Source organism: Carya illinoinensis, chromosome 5 (genome assembly GCF_018687715.1).
Source record: "Carya illinoinensis cultivar Pawnee chromosome 5, C.illinoinensisPawnee_v1, whole genome shotgun sequence".
Lineage (NCBI taxonomy): Eukaryota > Viridiplantae > Streptophyta > Magnoliopsida > Fagales > Juglandaceae > Carya > Carya illinoinensis.
Genome location: NC_056756.1, coordinates 38,767,090 through 38,787,691, shown reverse-complemented (window position 1 = coordinate 38,787,691; position 20,602 = coordinate 38,767,090). Strand labels below are relative to the sequence as shown.

General features: G+C 36.3%; 2 protein-coding genes across 2 annotated transcripts; both read left to right on the top strand.

Annotated features, from left to right (window-relative positions):
• The first annotated feature begins 1,901 nt into the window (after window positions 1-1,901).
• Window positions 1,902-6,524, top strand: LOC122310938 (probable helicase senataxin). The gene is made up of 3 exons (XM_043125211.1): window positions 1,902-2,219; window positions 4,915-5,538; window positions 5,902-6,524. Exons 1-3 carry the CDS (start codon window positions 2,106-2,108, stop codon window positions 6,511-6,513), a joined length of 1,350 nt encoding a protein of 449 aa, XP_042981145.1. The 5' UTR covers window positions 1,902-2,105; the 3' UTR covers window positions 6,514-6,524.
• Window positions 6,525-6,619: 95 nt separating this feature from the next.
• Window positions 6,620-20,324, top strand: LOC122310937. Its single transcript, XM_043125210.1, has 12 exons — window positions 6,620-7,081; window positions 7,196-7,523; window positions 10,592-10,847; window positions 10,940-11,156; window positions 11,307-11,680; window positions 11,802-12,347; window positions 13,366-14,554; window positions 14,748-15,089; window positions 15,608-15,845; window positions 16,520-19,188; window positions 19,286-19,434; window positions 19,817-20,324. Exons 1-12 carry the CDS (start codon window positions 6,620-6,622, stop codon window positions 20,124-20,126), a joined length of 7,080 nt encoding a protein of 2,359 aa, XP_042981144.1. The 3' UTR covers window positions 20,127-20,324.
• The last annotated feature ends 278 nt before the right edge of the window (window positions 20,325-20,602 follow it).

Genomic DNA, 20,602 nt, shown 5'->3' with positions numbered 1-20,602 from the left:
TAGATCAGCCCACACCGCATCCTCCACGCCACACCGATGAGTTTCTGCTCAGTCGCGCCCCGGTATACTGGTCGGCCCTCGCTTCCGCACCTCTCACGTACCTCCCCCTCGATCCTGCAGCACCAAGACCACTCCAGCGGCTGACCACCACGGGAGCAGCCCTCTATGATACAAACCCAACCCATGCCACCCCTGTTTTAAGCCAAAAAAACAGAGCAACCGCTAACCATCCAACCACCCCCACAACGGGTTGCACGTTCGCGAAAGACCATCCCAAAAGACCAGAACCACCACTCTGCCACTCACCCCAAAAGATCAGATGCCAATCCGACCACCACACGTCGCCATATACATCCGGAGAGGGGTGAAACCTAGGGCTTGGCCACGGCGCTTGAGTCATGGCGATACAGCTCCACCTTCGGCCTTCACCCGAGAGCTTATTCAACATCAAAACAAGAGTTTTAGACCAAATCTAAACTAAAAAACCAAAAAAAAAAGAAAACAAAAAAGGAGGGAGGAAGGAAGGGAGGATGGAGCCGAGGCTCCCATCCCCCCTGCCCCCGGACTCGTTACTGGATTTGCTGGGTTTCTAGAGAGAAGCTAGAGGTTCTCTCTCCAGCGGCTGTGGATATCATCGCGTTAAAAAACGTGTACAGATATTGACTTTCATTGACTTGGAAAAATTGTACATCTAATCAGTACTGTTTCCGGTCAATGAAACGGATCGGCAAACCATTAATGCGACACTCCATAATTATGCATCATGATTGTAAAATATTTATTTCGAGAATAATATTATGTATAAATGTTGAATTTGTAAGTGTCATGTAGTTATTTTAAAAATAATAAAATTTATTATTAAAAATTAATTTTTTTATATAAATTCTGTATTTATTTATTTTTTTCAAAATGATTGAACTGCACATAAATAATCACGACTGTAACTATTATTTTTTTATTTTTAAATCCATTTTTTTAAATATCCATTATATTAATCAAGTGGGTGTTATAAGGATTAAAAAATATTAGCAGTTTAATTTCTTTAATAGTTATATTAAGTAGTGCAATTTTTTTAAGTATCGCTCTACAGTCACTGGTAGGCGCTGGGGGTTCCGTTAGTCGATTTTATGCTTTTTTTACACGTATTTTTCAACACTTTTCTATATTTTTTTAAAAAGAAATAATTCATAACATTACTGAAAAAACAGTTACTTAATCATTAAATAAGAAAAAATAATAATAAAATAAAAAATCCCAGCTGTAACCCAGCTAGAAGAGTAGCGTTTTCCTTTTTTAATTTGTTAAGCAACAATCTCATTATAATATGTTAAAAGATGTATATTTCTCGTGTTCTAATTATTTTTTTATTTTTTTACAGCATGTATACGTCATCCATAACCATCAATATTTTTATTTATTTATTTTTTCATTTAAGAAGGGTTGATTTGATTAGGTAAAATCAAATTATTTTATCTTATATAATCATTATAATTTTTTTAAATTTTTACATAAAATAAAAAAAAAATTAAAATTTTTAAATTTTAAAATAAAATTATATTATAATAATATTTTATTCAATTTTTAACATTTTATTTCTTTTTATCTCGTCTAAACTGAATAATCAAATAATAATAAAGTGTCACATGCTTGACAAGCTTTGCCAAGCTTTGCTATCTGCCCTTTCGAATCGTTTCGATGACTGCACCACTCAAAACTTTATTCCTCGGCTCCTTTTGAATGCATGGCTTCTTGATTCTCATTTGCCGAGAAAAAAGAACAGTACGGGAAAAGACAAAGCAAGCCCAAAGGTTTTTTCTTTACTTTTTTTCCTCTTCCTAAGGTCTATGAATCATATTCGTCGTTTGATGATTCTCTTGCTTTTTGAAGGCTAGATAACCCACTAGTTTGCTTGTACTCACATTCTCAAGTTGCTTTTCCTTTCATGTTTCTTTCCTTCCTGGCTAAGAAATCCCTTTCCTATCTCTCCAACATCTTGCTTCTGTGAATTTTAAAGTTGATAGTGAAACGGGTTTTTTGATATCATCATTGATATTGCATGCAGATGAGAAGGAAATGTGTGTGAAAAAGGAATAGGAATAGTGAAAATGACGAAGGGCGACGGTTCAGAGAAGAGAGTTCCTGCTGGCCATCGCTTTACCGATATTGTGCTTTCTTGGTCCCTTGAAGATATTGAAAACGAAGACCTTTACAAGTACCAGGTTTGCGCACATTTCTGTTTAGTTATTATAATCTCAGGGCAGCTTTGGAATGATTTCTAGCATTTAACACTCAGTGAACTATGGATGAAGAATCTCATGCTTTCGAAAAGAAAAAAAAAAAAAAAAGTAGAAAAAAAAAAAATTTATCATTATCTTTACTTATAGATCATGATCTAGTCGTGAAATGTGTGCTAATGCAATTTAGTGATATATTGTTTGACCCTTCAGTTGAGTTATATCTGGTTTTGCACTAATTTGTCGAGGGCTGTGCGATTTGGATTAGTCGTAATTTTGTTCTCGGATATATGGTGCCAATAAAATTTAGATAAAAAAAGTAAGTACCATTTGTTACTTTGGTCATGAGACAAATTTTCGGTTTGCTCGGAAAAATCTTCAGCATAACAAGACTCCCATTTCCATTAAAAAAAGAAAACAAGATGCACATGTTCATCTACATAAGTATACACATAACTTTATGAGTTTTGCTATATATAAACACAGTCGCGCACTAATCTGTGTACCAATACTGATTTATTCATACTTAAAACTTAAATTAACACTGTTTTAAATAAAATTTACTTTTTAGCCAATCACATTATATTAGTGCACATATTAATACACAATTATGTTTGCAACTATATTTTTCCTAACTTTATACACGTATGTACGTGTGTTACTGCATATACCCACATATAATATATGTAGAGGCAATCTGTCTTAAAAGAAAAAAAAAATAAAAGAACCCTTTCAAAACAGGGGAATATGAATCTTTTCTCCCATGAAAAGAAAAACTAGAGAAAATCCTTGCTAGCTTCATCCTTGATTATATTTCATTCTCGTTACGTTGGAATTACAAGTTGCTGGTTTAAGCTATGTAAAATGGAAAGAAAGACTAGCGCTGGAGATTTATTAGCTTTCTCCGGCTTGGAGAATGAAAGTCCAATTTGTGTTGTATAAGCGCAGAAATCCAACCAAATACATATGAAGAAATTTGATTAGGAGATGGGAAACAACAGCAAGTCCATTTGATTGGATTGGCTTTGGGTCGGGTCGGGGAAGGTACCGACTTGTGCTCCGGCGGTCTCTGGGGTCGTCTCCCACCACCGCTACAACGACGGTGACACCCCCGACGTCGGTAAAGGATACGGCACCAACAGAGTCACTGCAGATCTGCACGATGGTGCCTACGGAGCATATGGGTGGACCATCAGATCTCGTGGTGGCACAGACTTCGACGCCGGCACTATCTGGAATGCCTCCCATCACCACGGCGGCGAAGGCTGTGGTCCCGGCGTTGAAGAAGGCTACGGCACTAGAGGCACCGAGACTTTTCGAACACTGCGGGACACCAAAGAAACCATCGTCGGAACCTTCTGAGCTGGTTCCCAACTGCAGTTCAGTGCCGTCTACTGTTCCGTTGCCGGAAAAAATCTGTTCAGCCAAAAAACGTTGATCGGTGATAAATGGTGGTGCGGATTCAGTGGATTGCCTATGAAACCTACATCCAATTTCTGATGGGAGAAGTCGAGCCATATGTTAACAAATTGCAAGCTTGCAGTTGCTACAAAGAAGCTTTGATGCTGGTTTGATGCGACCAACAGAGATTTTAGGATTAATAGAAAAAGAACCAATCACAATCATAAAATTACCCAAATTAGATTGTCTTTGAAGCCTACATCTACTGTTGGAGTACGATATGAAAGAAATTCAATGTTGCAGGATGGAGTAGAAATGAGATCGAGCAACATCCAAACCCAGAATCTCATTACACCTAAATCCATGCCCTATTATAAAAGATAATCTTTCTCAAAGAGAAACTTATTTATATGCTGTAATTTCCAATTCCTTGTTGGATAAGCTACACCAAATTAGTTAATTCTCTTACTCTAGTTCTCATATACAGGGAAAGTCAATTTGGAGATGAATTTAATAGGAGTTTGAGTCAAGCTTCAACAGCTTGGATTCCGCCAAGCGGAACACCATGGAATCTCCAAGGGCGTCTCCTCCATAGTTGAACTTGAGCAGAGCAATTGATTTAGTCGACATATCTGCCGAATACCCTATGTTGGCAAAGTAGTTGATCGATATTGATAATCAATCAGAATTTTCTTGGAAAATATAATCGAATTGGATATTATTATTATTTTAGTTATGGGATGTAGCTAACCTGTGGGCGATTTCAACTTCTTTTTTTTTTTTTTTTGAATGAAAAGACAATTATCCTTATACGTGATTGGAAGTAACATATGTTGGATTTCAAATGCGCATCCTAAATACAAAGCTGTTGGTCATTTCGCCTTGTTTAATAAACTGATTAATAGACACTTTTGACATCGTTGTGTTGGGATAGAAAGAATTTTTTTTCTCATCAAATCCTTCCGTTTTGATAATTTTTTCTCTCAAACCTTAGCTTCAGCTTGTACAAACGATTCTGTTAAATGAGTTTAGTCATGTCTTCCAAACAAGGTGAAAGTTGCATATAAATATGTGGGCTACATTTGTTCAAGCTTTCAGATATTCTATTATATAATGGCTTAATCAATCTTGATGAATCTGCAACAAATACACGCTGTTTCACTTTATCTTCTCCTATTTGCATTTTCCAAGTGGATTAATTTATTCGGATGAGTTTTTTGACCTCCAAGAAGTTTGTTTGGCACTCTATTTTAATTGAATTCTTGTTTCATAATTACAGGTGGAAAACATTCCGCAATCCTTTGAATCAGTTGGCCAGTATTTTGGGTCATATGTTTACCCCTTACTGGAAGAAACTCGTGCACAACTGCATTCGAGTATGGAGATTATTTCAAGAGCCCCTTTTGCTGAAGTAATTGAATTTCATGAATCTAAGGGTGGAAGAAAATCGTATGATGTTGAGGTTGATCAGTGGAGAAACAGATTCACTGCTCCTGGCGAGGAGCCTTACAAGACATTGCCTGGAGATGTATTTGTTTTAGCAGATGCCAAACCCGAGGATGTTTCTGATTTACGAAGAATAGGAAGGCAATGGGATTTTGTAGCTGTCACCAAAATTCCTGAGGCTGTGAATAAGGATGATGATGTGAATGAGGATGATGAGGATGATGAGGATGATGATGTGAATGAGGATGATGAGGATGATGATGTGAATGAGGATGATAGCACATCAACCAGATTTGAAGTCAAAGCATTGCAAGACATTGAAGTTGACGTTGGGAACCATAAGTCTTGGTTTGTGATTTTCTTGATAAATACAATCCCTAACAAGAGAATATGGAACGCATTGCACATGCGGGGAAATCTACAGATTATCAAGAAAGTTTTGTGCACTAATTCTTTGGTAAGTAATTTCGTGATGAATTTTTTAGTTATAATAATTCTGAGTTAGGCATACATCCTGACGTAACATGGAAATCTCCAATTATTATGAAGTGGACATTCAGTGAAAGTGGATGTAATAAATGTACAGCATGGATCAGCACTGTTTTTATAATCTGAGACAAATTGTTTTACTTTTGAAGTATAATAAAGAAGAAAAACTTAAGGTTGAGTCAACTTTCCAAAAGTTTTAAGTTGATCACATATTCATATTCATCAGCTATTGAAAAAGTTATTCTTTTGGTTTTCTGAATTTATTTGTCTTACTGAGAATTGCTATTGATTCTTGGTTCGATTATTTTCCCTCTCTGATGTTGCAAAACAGATTGAGGAAGATTGTGATCTCTGCTCTGCAGAGATTGATGGCAGCTGGCATGAGAAATTTGGGACCAGTATAAATTCTAAACTGAATGAACCCCAAACCCAGACATTTCTGGCATGTCTTCGTAAGATGCATTGCAGCCACAAGAAGGAAGTGGAACTTATATGGGGCCCGCCCGGTACTGGGAAAACAAAAATCATTAGTACTCTGCTCTTATCTTCTTTTAGAATGGGATATAGAACTCTTACCTGTGCCCCAACAAATGTTGCACTTAGTGGAGTGGCCTCCTGCGTAATAGAGTTGGGGAAAGAATTGCTTGAAACGGATGGTTCTTTTTTCTCATTGGGAGATATTCTTTTGTTTGGGAATAAGGAGCGACTCAAACTTGGTTCAGACATCAAAGAGATATTTTTAGATTGTCGGGTCCGAAGGCTTAAAAAGTGCTTGGGACATCGGACTGGTTGGAGGCGTCGTTTTGATTCAATGATTTATCTTCTCGAGGATTGTGTTTCTCAGTATCACATGCACTTGGAAAAGAGCAAAGAAAAACAGATCAAAGAGGAAAGCGGGGAGGAAACTGATGCTAGCAAAAAAAACATACGAGTCATTTCTTGATTTTGTGAGAAAAAGATTCGTTTCTATTTCATCATCCCTCAAAAAGTGTTTTCAAGTCTTCTGTACACATTTACCCAAAAGTTACACTCAAAGCAATTTCCAAAACATGAGTTCTCTAATTGGCCTACTTGAGTCTTTTGAAGCCTTATTGTTTCAAGGTAGTGTGGAGTCTGAAGTTTTGGAGGAGCTTTTTTCTCGTTTAGAAGTAGTTGGAGATACTTCACAGCCACGTATGGATATTCCCTTCCAGTTGCAAGCAAGGAGAAGAGAATGCCTTTCTGTTCTAAAAACTCTTCAGGGTTCATTTAATGAACTTGAGCTTCCAATGGGTATGAGCGAAGAATCAATAAAGGATTTTTGTCTTCAAGCGGCTTCCTTGCTTTTATGCACTGCTTCAACTTCTTACAAACTACATTCGGTGAAAATGAGACCACCGAGCATTCTGGTTATTGATGAAGCTGCACAATTAAAGGAGTGCGAGTCAGCCATACCCCTTCAACTCCGAGGTTTAAGGCATGCTATTCTGGTTGGGGATGAGCTTCAATTACCAGCAATGGTTAAAAGCAATGTGTGTAAATCCTATTTGGTTGACTTACTTACTGCTCCCTTTGTTCGAATTTGAATTTCCGTATTTCTCTTTTTTATTTCTCTTGCTTAATATCATTTTAAAATCTACTTATAGATTTCTAGCGAAGCTGGTTTTGGAAGGAGTCTATTTGAGAGAATGAGCTCACTGGGTCACTCGAAGCATCTTCTTAATATACAGTATCGAATGCATCCATCTATAAGTTCTTTCCCAAATATGAATTTTTACAGCAACCGGATCTTGGATGCCCCGAATGTTAAAAGAAAAGGCTATGAAAAGCACTACCTTCCAGGACCAATGTTTGGTACATATTCTTTTATAAATATAGTAGATGGAAGAGAAGAACAAGGTTATGTTGGGTATGGTTGGAGAAACCTGGTTGAAGTTGCTGTTGTCAAGACAATATTGCGCAATTTATACAAAGGTAACTACATTTGAAGTCTGGTGTTCTTTTGACCATATCAAGATATTCTTGATTCTTTTTTTTTTTTGTTTTTTGATAGGAAAACCACTTTCATTTATAACCAATCAGAATTACAAAAGTAAATCAGTCCATAGGACTTGTTCAACACTAGGGGGAGTAGACTCCCACCAAACACTTGTATCAGTAACAGTTCTTGCAAACCTTGCTAATCTATGTGCTGATTCATTTGCTTCCCTATTGACATGCACAATCGAGCAAACTGGTATTCTAGTTTGCAGCTGCTTAATATCTGTCACAACATTCCCAAACATAGAATTGGCCAGCTCAAGTTTTGATAATTCTTGAGCTAAAATCAAAGAATCTGTCTCAATGCTTAAAGCCTGCAACCCAAGAGGGATACAGAATTGCATTCCTCTGAGTATAGCAATTAATTTGATCTCTAAAGGCTCCATCACTGTTGCCTCCTTTTTACTTACAGCCAGTAGCACCTTTCCTTCCCAATCTCTTAGAATAAGATCAATCCCAGCAGTGCCATCAACATGAAACATTGCTCCATCCACATTAAGTTTTGTCGTCCCTTGTGGAGGCAATTGCCACTTGGTCACTCTCTGAATGCCACTATGATTAAGGCCTTTAGTTTCCTTATAAGTCTTAAGCAAACAAAGAGCATGATTGATTACCTTTGCTGCTTCCAAATGTTTTTCCTCAAACACCCACTGATTTCTTCTACACCAGCATTGACAGTGATTACTTTGTACTCAAGCAACCATCTCTCTAAAGTCCTCATGTGTTCCTGCATTCCTGGCTTGAGGAAATTGTTGATCCCACATTTCAATAAGCATCTGACATTGTTTGAGAGCATGTGCAGTGTTTTCAATACCTGCAGAACACAATTGGCAGGTGACATCTTCAACTATCTTTCTCATTTTCAGATTGCATCTGGTTGGAAGGGCTTCAATGCAAGCCCTCCACGCAAAAATCTTAACCTTATGGGGAATTTTCATCCTCCAGATAGCCTTCCATAGCTTTTTATCTACTCTACTCCTGGAACTTTCCCCCTCTGTTGGTGTTGCAGCCAAAGTTTTGAACAATTTATAAGCACTCTTAACACTAAAACATCCATTCCTCTCCATGTCCCATATTAACTTGTTCTCATGGTTTTCTGAGCTGAGAATAATTTTCAGAATTGCATCAGCAGGTTCAGGAGCCAACAGACTTCTGACTTTGTGTACATCCCACCACCCTGAATTATGATCAATTAAAACCTCTACTCTTTGATCATCTTTTGTTGATACCACTGCTGACTGTTGTAAGCGTTTGAATCCAGGCACCCGATGGTCTTCCCATGACCTTATCATTCTTCCATTCCCAACCCTCCACCTACAACCTTGTAGAAGTTTGTCTTTCACTGACCATATGCCTCTCCACACAAAGGATGGATTGTGTCCAAGAGTTTCATTTTGAAAATTCAAACTTGGGAAGTATCTAGCCTTGAATATTTTGTGAAGTAGGCTCTCCTTATTTTGCATAATTCTCCAGCCTTGTTTTGCAAGTAAAGCCTCATTAAAAATCCTTAAATCTCTAAACCCCATTCCCCCATTACCTTTAGACTCACACAACCTCTTCCAACTTACCCAATGTATCTTCTTCTCTTCCTTTTTCTGTTCCCACCAAAACTTAGCCATCATCTGTTCTATTTCATAACAAAGAGAGCTGGCCAACTTAAAGCAGGACATAGTATATGTTGGGATAGCTAAAGCCACTGCCTTTATTAGAACTTCTTTGCCCCCTTGAGATAAGAGCTTTTCCTTCCATTGCTGTAACTTAGACCAAACTTTGTGCTTAATGTTAGAAAAAGCCCTCCTTTTATCTCTTCCTACCATTGATGGTAGGCCTAAATATTTGTCATAATTTTGGTAGGCTTGAACTCGCCAAAAAGAAAGGATTTGTTGCTGAACTTCTGAGTGGACATTGTTACTGAAAACCATTGTTGTCTTTCCTCTGTTGATTCTTTGGCCTGAAGTATTCTGATAAGTTTCAAGGATTCTTTGTAACTCCATGTTCTCTTGAAGAGTAGCCTTGCAAAAAAGAATGCTATCATCTGCAAATAGCAACTGATTCACCACAGGAGCCCCTCCACACACTCGAATGCCTGAAATCTGATTTCTTGTGCTAGCTTCAGTCAAAAGAGATATTAGTCCCTCAGTCCCCAATAAGAAAAAGATATGGAGATAGTGGATCTCCCTGTCTGATCCCACGAGAAGGATAAATAGGGCCAACTGGTTCACCATTAATGAGAATAGAAAATGAGATTGTTTTGACACAAAGCATGACTAAATGGATCCATCTAGAAGCAAATCCCATGTGTTTCATTACAGCCTCCAAATAATGCCATTCAAGCCTATCATAAGCTTTGCTTATATCTAATTTAATGGACATGTATACCTCTTTACTAGTTCTTTTTCTTCTTAAATAATCAATCATTTCATAAACTTGATTCTGACATCTAGTCTAATCAGTTTCTATTCAACTTTTGGGGTAATTTCACATTTGGCTTTATCTTTTATAGAGAAAGATGTCTAATCCTATAGCAAGGTTATATTTGTAGATGCAGCACATGTAAGTCATTAATTTGATTTCAGTATAAGTTGATTTGTTTGATCTCTAATTCCTTAGATAAAATAATAAGGTGGAAGTTGATGAGGTTTGTCAAAGTGATTCAATGCTTTAGCCTTTATTGTACTGTAATGAATGGGAAACTTCAACATGCTGAAGTAGGAAATTTTTTAGAGATTATCTTATGAGTCCTGGAAAATTTAATTAAGTCCAAAAGAAGAAAACATATATTTGATAAATTATTAAAAATACTGTAAAATGCATGTTTCTGTAATTAAGAATTGTCACATTGTATCTTTATCCTTCCATGTGGTCTTGCTTTCTAGAACTCTTGATAATGGAACTTCTTCCCTAAGAAAAACCGGTACTTAAACGTCCTGGTTTCAACCTATAACTAATTTCTGTTTTTGATATATTATTTTCTTTGTTTTTGGATTTTTCTTTGAGAAAAGCTTGGGCTGGTTCAAGACAGAAGCTCAATATTGGTGTAATATCTCCTTATGCTGCTCAAGTAGCTGCAATTAAGGACAAACTTGGAAGGAAGTATGTTAATATTGATGGGTTCACAGTGAATGTGAAGTCAGTTGATGGGTTCCAAGGTGGGGAGGAGGACATAATAATAATATCAACTGTGAGATCTAATAGGTATGCATCAATTGGGTTCTTATCGAATCATCAGAGAACAAATGTTGCTCTTACCAGGGCAAGGTAAGATATTGTAAACTCTTTTGGAAAGTTTATTATTGTTTCCATATTGATATGTATGTATAAAATATCAGTTTCCCCGTAATGCCTTTCAGGCACTGTCTATGGATCTTGGGAAATGAAGGTACACTTGGTAATCGTGACTCTATCTGGAAAGACTTAGTCCTTGATGCTAAGAAACGTCATTGTTTCTTTAATGCTGATGAAGACAAGGATTTACACAAAGCACTTTTAGATGTGAAGAGAGAGTTTGAACAATTTGATGATTTGCTGAAAGGAGATGGCATACTTTTCAGAAGTGCTAGGTGGAAGGTATTTGACATTCAATAGTTATGCTTTCATTACAAACTCTACTCCTTTTTTCAATGCTCACTAGTGGCAGTGTTAACACTCTTTCTTGATTGGTTTATGTAGCTTTTCTTATTAAATTTTATGTATTCTTTCTTTTCCCATTTCCAACAGGTTCTTTTCAGTGATAATTTTCTGAAATCATTTAAAAAATTGAAGTCTGTAACGAGAAAAAACTCAGTTATAGTACGTCTATTTAAACTTTCCATGGGCTGGAGACCCAAGAAGAGAAGTTCAGATCCAGCTTGTGGAAGTTCTTCACAGATCATAAAGCAATTTAAGGTTGAAGATCTTTATATTATTTGTGCAAATGACATCAGAAAGGAATGGAGTGACAAAGGAAAGGAAATGGGGTACCATCAAGTTTTGAAGGTCTGGGATATATTACCTGCAGGGGAAATTCCAAAATTAATCAAACGGCTTGATAGCATGTTTGGGAAATATACAGATGACTTTCTTAATCACTGCAAAGAGAAATGTCTTGAGGGGTATGTATGCACTTCTGCATTTTAGAAAATCTTTAAAGATATTGCTAAATTTGCAAGTATAACTTCGTTATATATTGACTTTTGCAGTGGTTTAACTTTTTTTTTGGTTATTTTTGCTTAGGGATTTGGAAGTTCCGAAGAGTTGGTCAAGCTCTTTTGATATTGAACGGATTAGGAATGTTGCTAATAGTGAAAATAAGAGTGATTTAATTGGTTGCACTTGTGATGGTGGAAATTATGTTGAGAATGCAAAGGTTAGTGAGAGTCTGATGCTGATGAAATTCTACTCTTTCTCATTTGGTGTAGTGGATCATTTGCGTTCAAACAAGGATAGTGGTGAATTGGATATTCTATTTGAAGTAACTGACCAGGAGCAGGAGATAATCGTTTTTCCTAGAAGTGCTTTTATACTTGGAAGGTCAGGTACTGGGAAAACCACTGTTTTGACTAGGAAGTTGTTAGCGAAAGAAGAGGTGTTCCAGAGAGCAGCAGAATTATTTTATGGTGTGAAGGGCAATAACCTTGTACATAGACCAGATAATGAGACTAAGGAGACCTTGGCGAAATCAAAGAGTACTATAGTGCGCCAGCTTTTTGTGACAGTGAGCCAGAAACTGTGTTATGCCGTCAAACTACAGGTCACACAACACGTTTCTCAGTTGAAAAGGTGCATAGTTTATTTGATGGTATACTCACATGAATTCATGAGCTACTAGTTCCATTGAGTTTGGGGAAGTCTAGTTTTTTTTAATCTCTTAGCTTGATTTTTATTAGAAACTATGAAACTTAGTTTTCACTGTATTTGATGGGGTTTGGAGAAATTTCAAAAGGAACTTGTGTTTGGATGCATATAAATCTCAAAAAACTATGGACCCCTTCCAGTTTGTTTTTTGGCTGGCCAATTTATGTTAAAACGTGGTTCATAAGTTAAATTCAAACTAAACTTTCGTACCAAATTTCATGTACTTCTTAAGTTGTTTACTCCCGACTTTACAAGTATATATGCTTGATTTATTCTTTGATTTAGTACAACTTTGTCTACTGGATGTAATTTACTCTTATTATTCCTTTTGAATTTTTTTTATTTTTTATTTTTATGTATATCTATGTTGTAGTGTTTCTCCATATAATTTTTAGCTTTCAAATATGTGGGAATTGGGGATTAGGCTTAGGTTAGCACAAAAGTTTCGAAAGTCTTTTATTTTGTTAGTACAAATCAAGGGGGATATATTATCTCTTCTAACATCTCGGGGACGAGTAGACTTTGCACCCTTGAACTATCATGGGTTTTGCATTTTGCACCCCAAACTATGAAAACTGACTCATTACACCCTCAAGCTACCAAATATTGGCACTTCACACTGTTTTTTAATTGATAGATAAAAGGGAAGTAATAGTTGAAGGGGCACAATCTTGATCATTAGATCTTAAGAAATAGTGAGAAGTATTAAGTTTTTGTAGTTTGAGGGTGCAAAGTGTTGGTAATTTGGGGAATAGAGTGTAAAAATCTTGGTGGTTTGAGCATGCAAAGTGTATTGATCCCAATATCTAGTTTCTGGCTAAAAAATTCATCTTGTGTTACAACAAAACATCTTGTGAATAAGCACTATTTGTTTTTGGCAATAAAGTTGTTCGAGGATTTCACTATAAGCCTTTTATGACCTTTTTTTATTTTTATTTTGTAGCTTTGTCTATGATGGTGATTGCTCTAAAGGTACCAGTTCAAAGGATATTGATGATTTTGACGATGCAGTTCAATTCAGAGACATCCCAGATTCTTTTGTTGGTGTTTCTACCATATCCTATCCTCTTGTGATAACATTTCATAAATTTCTGATGATGCTTGATGGAACTGTGGGCATTTCCTACTTTGAAAGATTCCATAAAGTGAGAAAACTTGATACTGGTCGAGTTGGTGGCAGATCAATTGCCTTAGAGACCTTTATAAAGTTGAAGGAAGTTAATTATGAGAGGTTTAATTTATCATACTGGCCGCATTTCAATGCCAAGCTAATTACAAAGCTTGACTCTTCCAGAGTTTTCACAGAGATTATTTCTCATATAAAAGGTGGGCCACAAGCTGTAGAGGAAGGTGATGGTAAGCTCAGTCATGACGACTATCTTTTACTATCAACTAGCCGTGTTTCCAGTTTAAGTAGAGAGGAGAGAGAAATAATATATGAGCTCTTTCAAAATTATGAAAAGCTGAAGATGAAAAGGGGTGAGTTTGATCTGGCTGATCTTGTGATAGATCTACATCGTCGTTTGAGAATTGGAAGCTACACTGGTGATAAAATTGATTTTGTATACATAGATGAGGTTCAGGATCTTACATTGAGCCAAATTGCATTATTCAAATATATCTGCAAAAATATCGAAGAAGGTTTTGTTTTCTCTGGTGATACAGCACAAACCATTTCAAAGGGAATTGATTTTAGGTTCCAGGATATACGATCTCTATTCTACAAGAAGTTTCTACTAGAATCAAAAAGCATCGGACATAATAAAAGAGAAGAAAAAGGAATAATGTCAAATATTTTCTATCTGAGCCAGAACTTTCGTACTCATGATGGGGTTCTCAAACTTGCACAAAGTGTTATTGAACTTCTATATCATTTCTTCTTTCAATCGATTGATGTTTTGGAGCCTGAGAATAGTCTTGTGTATGGAGAAGCTCCGATTTTACTTGAATTAGGGAGCAATGAAAATGCAATCATCACTATTTTTTGTAATAATGGAGCAAGTCTTGTTGGCTTTGGTGCGGAGCAGGTAATATTGGTACGTGATGATTCTGCTCGGATGGAAGTTGCCAAATATGTTGGGAAGCAAGCACTTGTTCTAACTATTGTGGAGTGTAAGGGCCTTGAGTTTCAGGTGGTTATTGTGCATGTTTATTTATTTGATTTATTGGTTTACATTGAGTTGATTAGCCTAGTTTATTGTTGAATTCTCAATGAATAAAGCCATTGCTTTGAAATAACCTTTTTAATATGTTCAAGTTCATCATCACGCCATGTCAATAGGATTCTTCCTAGTTTTTGTTGATTCTTATGTTGTCCTTGTGCAGGATGTATTGTTGTACAACTTTTTTGGCTCATCACCTTTGCAAAATAAATGGAGGGTAATATATGAATATATGAAGGAATACGATTTACTCGACTCAACTTCTCCTAGCACCTTTTCCACTAAACACAATGTCTTGTGCTCAGAACTAAAGCAACTTTATGTAGCTATCACACGAACGAGGCAGAGATTGTGGATTTGTGAGAATACAGAGGAGTTCTGTAAACCTATGTTTGACTATTGGAAGAAAAAGCGTCTTGTCCAAGTTAGACAACTGGACTACTTCCTTGCTCACACAATGCAAGTTGCTAGCAGTTCAGAGGAGTGGAGGTCAAGGGGCATGAAGGTTGTCACTCCACTCTTTATGAATATATTTTGCTCCTATTGTGACTCAAAAACTTGAGGTTATTTCATAGGAAAAATCATGGTGAAGGAACTATGAGACTTTTTATTTTTATAGTTTCATAGACAAATTTTTTCCCAAACTAACTCTATTACTCCTACTAGTACTTTATATTATGTCATTGTTTTTTGCCCTCTATTATTAAAAGTTCTTCTACTCCGATTGAGACTGCAAAACCTTAGGTTATCGCATGGAGAATATCATGGTGAAGGAATGATCAGAATATTCGTTTGTGGTGGTATAATAGGCTTCAATTTTTACCCAAATTAATAGCTCGGCAATGATGAAGATGATACAATCATTGTTATTGAATTCTGCTATGAAAATTATTACTTTTATCTTGCAATTGTAGTACTTGTGAATGAGGGTATGATGGATCTGTTCACACCTTTTTTTTTTTTTTTTCTTTTTTGCAAACACAATTACCCCTCTATGGATATCTAATTCTTATATTTGTACAGTTATATCATGATTGTAACTATGAAATAGCAACAATGTGCTTTGAAAGAGCTGGAGATACTTATTGGGAAAGAAGATCAAAGGCTGCTAGCCTTAGAGCCACGGCTGACCGAATGCGACATTTGAATCCTAAAGCAGCAAATGGTATACTTAGGGAAGCTGCTAATATATTTGAAGCAATAGGCAAGGGTGATTCTGCTGCCTGTTGTTTTTGTGAGTTGGGAGACTATGAAAGAGCAGGTATGCATTAGATTCTAGGAAAGTCATCAAATATAACCTACCATGTGCTTGTGGTGTTTGGGTTCTAGTTTTGATGTTAAATTTTTTTTGCAATGCATGATGCATCTTAAAACCTCAATCTATCTTACAATTGAATTCGAACCTTTTCTGGTATTGGAAGCTTTAGAAATTATAGAAATAATTCTAAGCGAAGTCATTGTCTAGTGGAATGGTAGAGTCTCAAACTATCAAGTGTCAAGGCACATTTGAGTTTGGAGAGGGGCCAGCCCTTTGTAGAAAAAATACTTAAAGTAGAACCATATTTGAACTACTCTCAGGACCACCCGACTTTGGTGGAATCAACATTGGGTAGTGACCATTTTAAAAGATTTGAGGGATGAGAATATAAAAGGCCGAAATGTGCTCCACAAGTATTCCTTTTTATTGTTTACTTTTTCATCTTTACCATTATAACTGTGTTCTTCATGGAATTATTGATATAAGTACTTGTATCATAAACACTGTCATGCGACCTTTTATTTAATCTCTGAATTTTTTGCCATAAATTTCTATACATGAAGAAAGCTGAAAGATTAACTTAAGCACCAAAAAAAAAAAAAAAAAACTAACTTGAGAGTGGTTTGGTTTTAATGAGAGTTTTTGTTTTTGACTTGGCATAAATCCAACTATTGCAGGTAGGCTGTATTTAGAAAAATGTGGGGAGTCAAAGCTAGAAAAGGCTGGGGAATGCTTTTCTCTTGCAGGATGTTATGAACTTGCAGCTGATGTTTATGCTAGGGGCTATTTTTTCCCAGAATGTTTAAAAGTTTGTTCCGAGGGAAAATTATTTGACAAGGGTTTGGAGTACATTTGCTATTGGAAACAAGATGCAACTATGGACTTTGGCGTGGTTAGAATAGGAAAAGAAATAGAAAAACTTGAACTAGAGTTTCTAGAGGGTTGTGCTCATCATTATTATGAGCGTAAAGATCACAAATCTATGATGAGGTTTGTTAAAGGTTTTCATTCCATAGAATTGATGCGCGAGTTTTTGAATCGTCTGGATTGTTTTGATGAGCTTTTGTTGTTGGAAGAAGAATTGGGCAACTTCTTAGAGGCTGCAAACATTGCGAAGTTAAGAGGGGAGATACTAAAGGCTTCTGATCTCCTTGGGAAGGCCGGTAATTTCAAAGAAGCATCCATGCTAATTCTCCTCTTTGTGTTGTCCAGCTCATTGTGGACAGTTGGAAGTAAAGGCTGGCCTTTAAAGCAGTTTACAGAGAAGCAAGAGCTTTTGGCAAAAGCCAAGTTGTTTGCTAAGAATGAGTCCAAAAACTTCTATGCTTGTGTTTGTACAGAGGCTGATGTTTTATCAAATGAGAAGACTAGTGTGTCCGTCATGAAAAAATCTTTGAATTCTTCTCAGAGACATAAGAGTGCTTGTGGTGAAATAATATCTACTCGAAAAATTATAGATGCTCATCTTCAGACAAACTCATCAAAGTATATGTGGGAGGATTATTTTGTTTTTGATCGAATAAAGCATTCAAATCAGATGATCTCCAGAAATCAGATTTCTGTAGAAACACTTGTTTACTTTTGGAATTTTTGGAAAAATCGTGTTGTAAACATTTTCAAGTATCTCAGAAGTCTTGAAACCCAAGATTTTAATGAATATAAACAATATGGAGATTTTTGTTTGAATTACATGGGAGTGTGGAGACAGTTCCGTGAACTTAACGCAATATATCTTTTGCTCAACCCTGGTGCTGATTGGGTGAGAGATTTGGATAATCGATTCCTTCATCAAAATGGAAAGTTGGTTTCTATTAATGTTCGCCATTTAACTTCAACTGTTGGAAGTTACTGGTCTTTAGAAATACTTTCCGTTGGTCTGCAGGTTTTGAAGCATCTTGAAGCTCTATATAATCTCTCATTACAGAATAACCTCTCCATGTTCTGCCAAAGTAGATCACTTACTCATATATATGAGGTTGCAAAGTCTCTTTCGGATTGCGGGTACCGAGATGATAAGGCATTAAAGAGATTTGTCAAATTTTCTGCTGAATCCTTCTTTGGCTATGTATTTCCTCTAGATTGGCGAAAATCAGTGGTAGAGAACATGTTTTCTCTGAGAGGGAGTGAAGTTTCTAGGAATTTACTACAGCAAGCGATATTGGAAAACATCAGCTCGAGGGGTAAGCTAACTTATGGGAAAATTGGAAGAGTCGTGATGATAATTCTTGGATTGGGTAAGCTAAACAATGATTTTTATGAGAAGATTTTAAAATTGTTTGATGGAATAGATGTGAACCCACCCTGGAAAACATTCATTCAGAATCTTTGTGGGAATGTTGATATTTCATTTCCACACACTACGGTGCCTGACAATATCAGTAAATCTCCAAGAGAGTGGTCCCTTCTATTCAGGCTTTTTGAAGCTTTGAAGGATACCTATAATGCCAACTGGATGAAAGAAAATGACTACATATCTCCTGGTTGTTTCTTGTATCTTGTTGAGCGCCTATTGATCTTGGCATCCTCCTTCCATGGTTACTTCATCACTTCGAAATCTTCTTTTGTTGAATGGTTTATCTACAAAGAGGTAGATAACAACCCAAATTTTACTTTTGTTTCTGAAGTGCAACCTTTTCTTGGAGGAATCTATGAGTCAATTATCGATTTTGTTCAGCAGCTTCTTTTTAATAAGAAGGAGACACTTGAATGGATCAGAAGGTCTAATATTATATATGTGAAGGATTACTATTCGCTGCTGGTGTTGAGATTGGTTGCTATAATATGTTTGGTTTATTTGAACACAGGGAGATTTTTGGATTCACTTTTTGAATTGCTTGGTAAGAGCTATATCACTGAGCAACTTCCATCCGAATTTTATGATGTCCTTAGGAGAAGACAGAAACATTTACATATGAATGTAAATGTGCTTGCTAAAGCATTTAAGAAGGTCAACAATTCTCTTGTAATTGTGAGTTTGGGAAAGAATTTGGGGCAATTTTTATGTCCAGATGCAATTTTTGTTGATATGACGGCAAAGCAATCTTGGGATGAAATGTTGAAAGTTCTACGTCTTCAGACAGTCGAAGCCTCTCGAGGTCAAATTGGAGCTATTGAAGTGGGTGCAACTAATGCTTGTGGTGAAGTTTCTTCGTCAAACAGTTATGATCATGGGGGTTATAAGCTTGTGCCTTCAAACTTGGCAGGTCAGGGTGATTTGAATAACATAATTGGAATTGAACTACCAATTAATTATAGTTACTTTTGGGATAGATTCTTCGAAGCTTTGAAGCCATTAGAGGTTGGTGGAGATCCAAGGTGCATGTTGGAAAACGACCAAGCAATTAAGGTAATACACTTATTTTACATTGTATTTAAACTTTTGTAGAAAGCATATGCCAATGAGCACCATATTGAATTTTTCTTTTTCCTTGTGAAAAAATTAGGTAAACATGGGGGAATGTATTCACCTTTTAAGTATTATTATGAGTGAATGCCATCAGATGAATATTTACCACAAACATGGAAAATTATTGAAGGAAGTAGTTGGCATGCTCGAGGAATTGAATCTACTTTCTATTGCATTGGATGCAAGGTAAGCATATATTGAATTAGACATGCCCTGCCTTCTTATGCTTTGTTCAAATGGGTCCTTTTCTTGGATCTTATGGTGAAATCTTCAAGAGTTCTACTTGGCCACTGAGATTTTTTAGATGAGAATTTTGAATTTTAAGATTAAATATTAAAATATTATATTTTAATATTATTATTGTATTGGGATTTGAAAAAGTTAATTAAAAGTTGAATTGTTTATTATATTTTATATGGAGATTTGAAAAAGTTGTAATGATGAGATAAGAATTTTATATTTGAGATAAAAATTTCATATGGCCAAACAGTACCTTAGACTTGCCATGCTTTGCTGACTTGTGTTTCCTCCCCCTCCCCTCCCCCTTCCTTCTACATTACCTTATTAGGGAACTGCAACCTGGGAACAATATGTCAATGATTGGCGAACTTTCCAAGAGATTACAGTCAAGAAGACAACATGTCGAACCATTCCTGAGATGGACATTAGAAACTGACAATACATCAGTGGATTGGTACAATGAGATGGATAGTAATGGTGAGGCTAAGGAAGGCAGTAGTGTTGATAAGGGTAAGTCAAATGCTTTAAAAGTTGCTGCGGCGTCTGGAGCTTACAACCAAAGCAGCAAGGAAACACAAAACAAGGGCAACAACAAGTCTAAGAAGAAGAATAGGCGTAAAGGAAGCCGAAAGAAATAAATAGTTGTACATGAGTTGGGAAGGTGTGATGACACTATGCTTTTAGAAACGTTAATTCTAATGTGCCATACGTCATTGAAGGAGCCACCTAATACATATCTCAATGTAAAGTAAGACTCAGGGCTGGAATTAACTGCTTATTAGTTTTGGTGTTAACTAGATAGAAATCATTCTACTCAAATGTCCTTTACCTTCTAAGAGATGATTTGTGATGTGTGTGATGTTGTAGGTTAGATCACTAACAAGTAACATTTTCTCCTCCCAAGATATAAAGAAAAGGCAATCTAGCCACTCACAGTTTCTCCTCGAGAGGAATACTTTAATTGACAACTATATACTAAAATATATGTGTTCAATATATATATATATTTTTTGGTATGTCTTGTCTTTATACACACACAAACACACAAGTGTTTACAGTCCTGCTTTTTGGAAGGCAGACAACCATTTTATGGCAAGAACCCAAAATCTGCAAT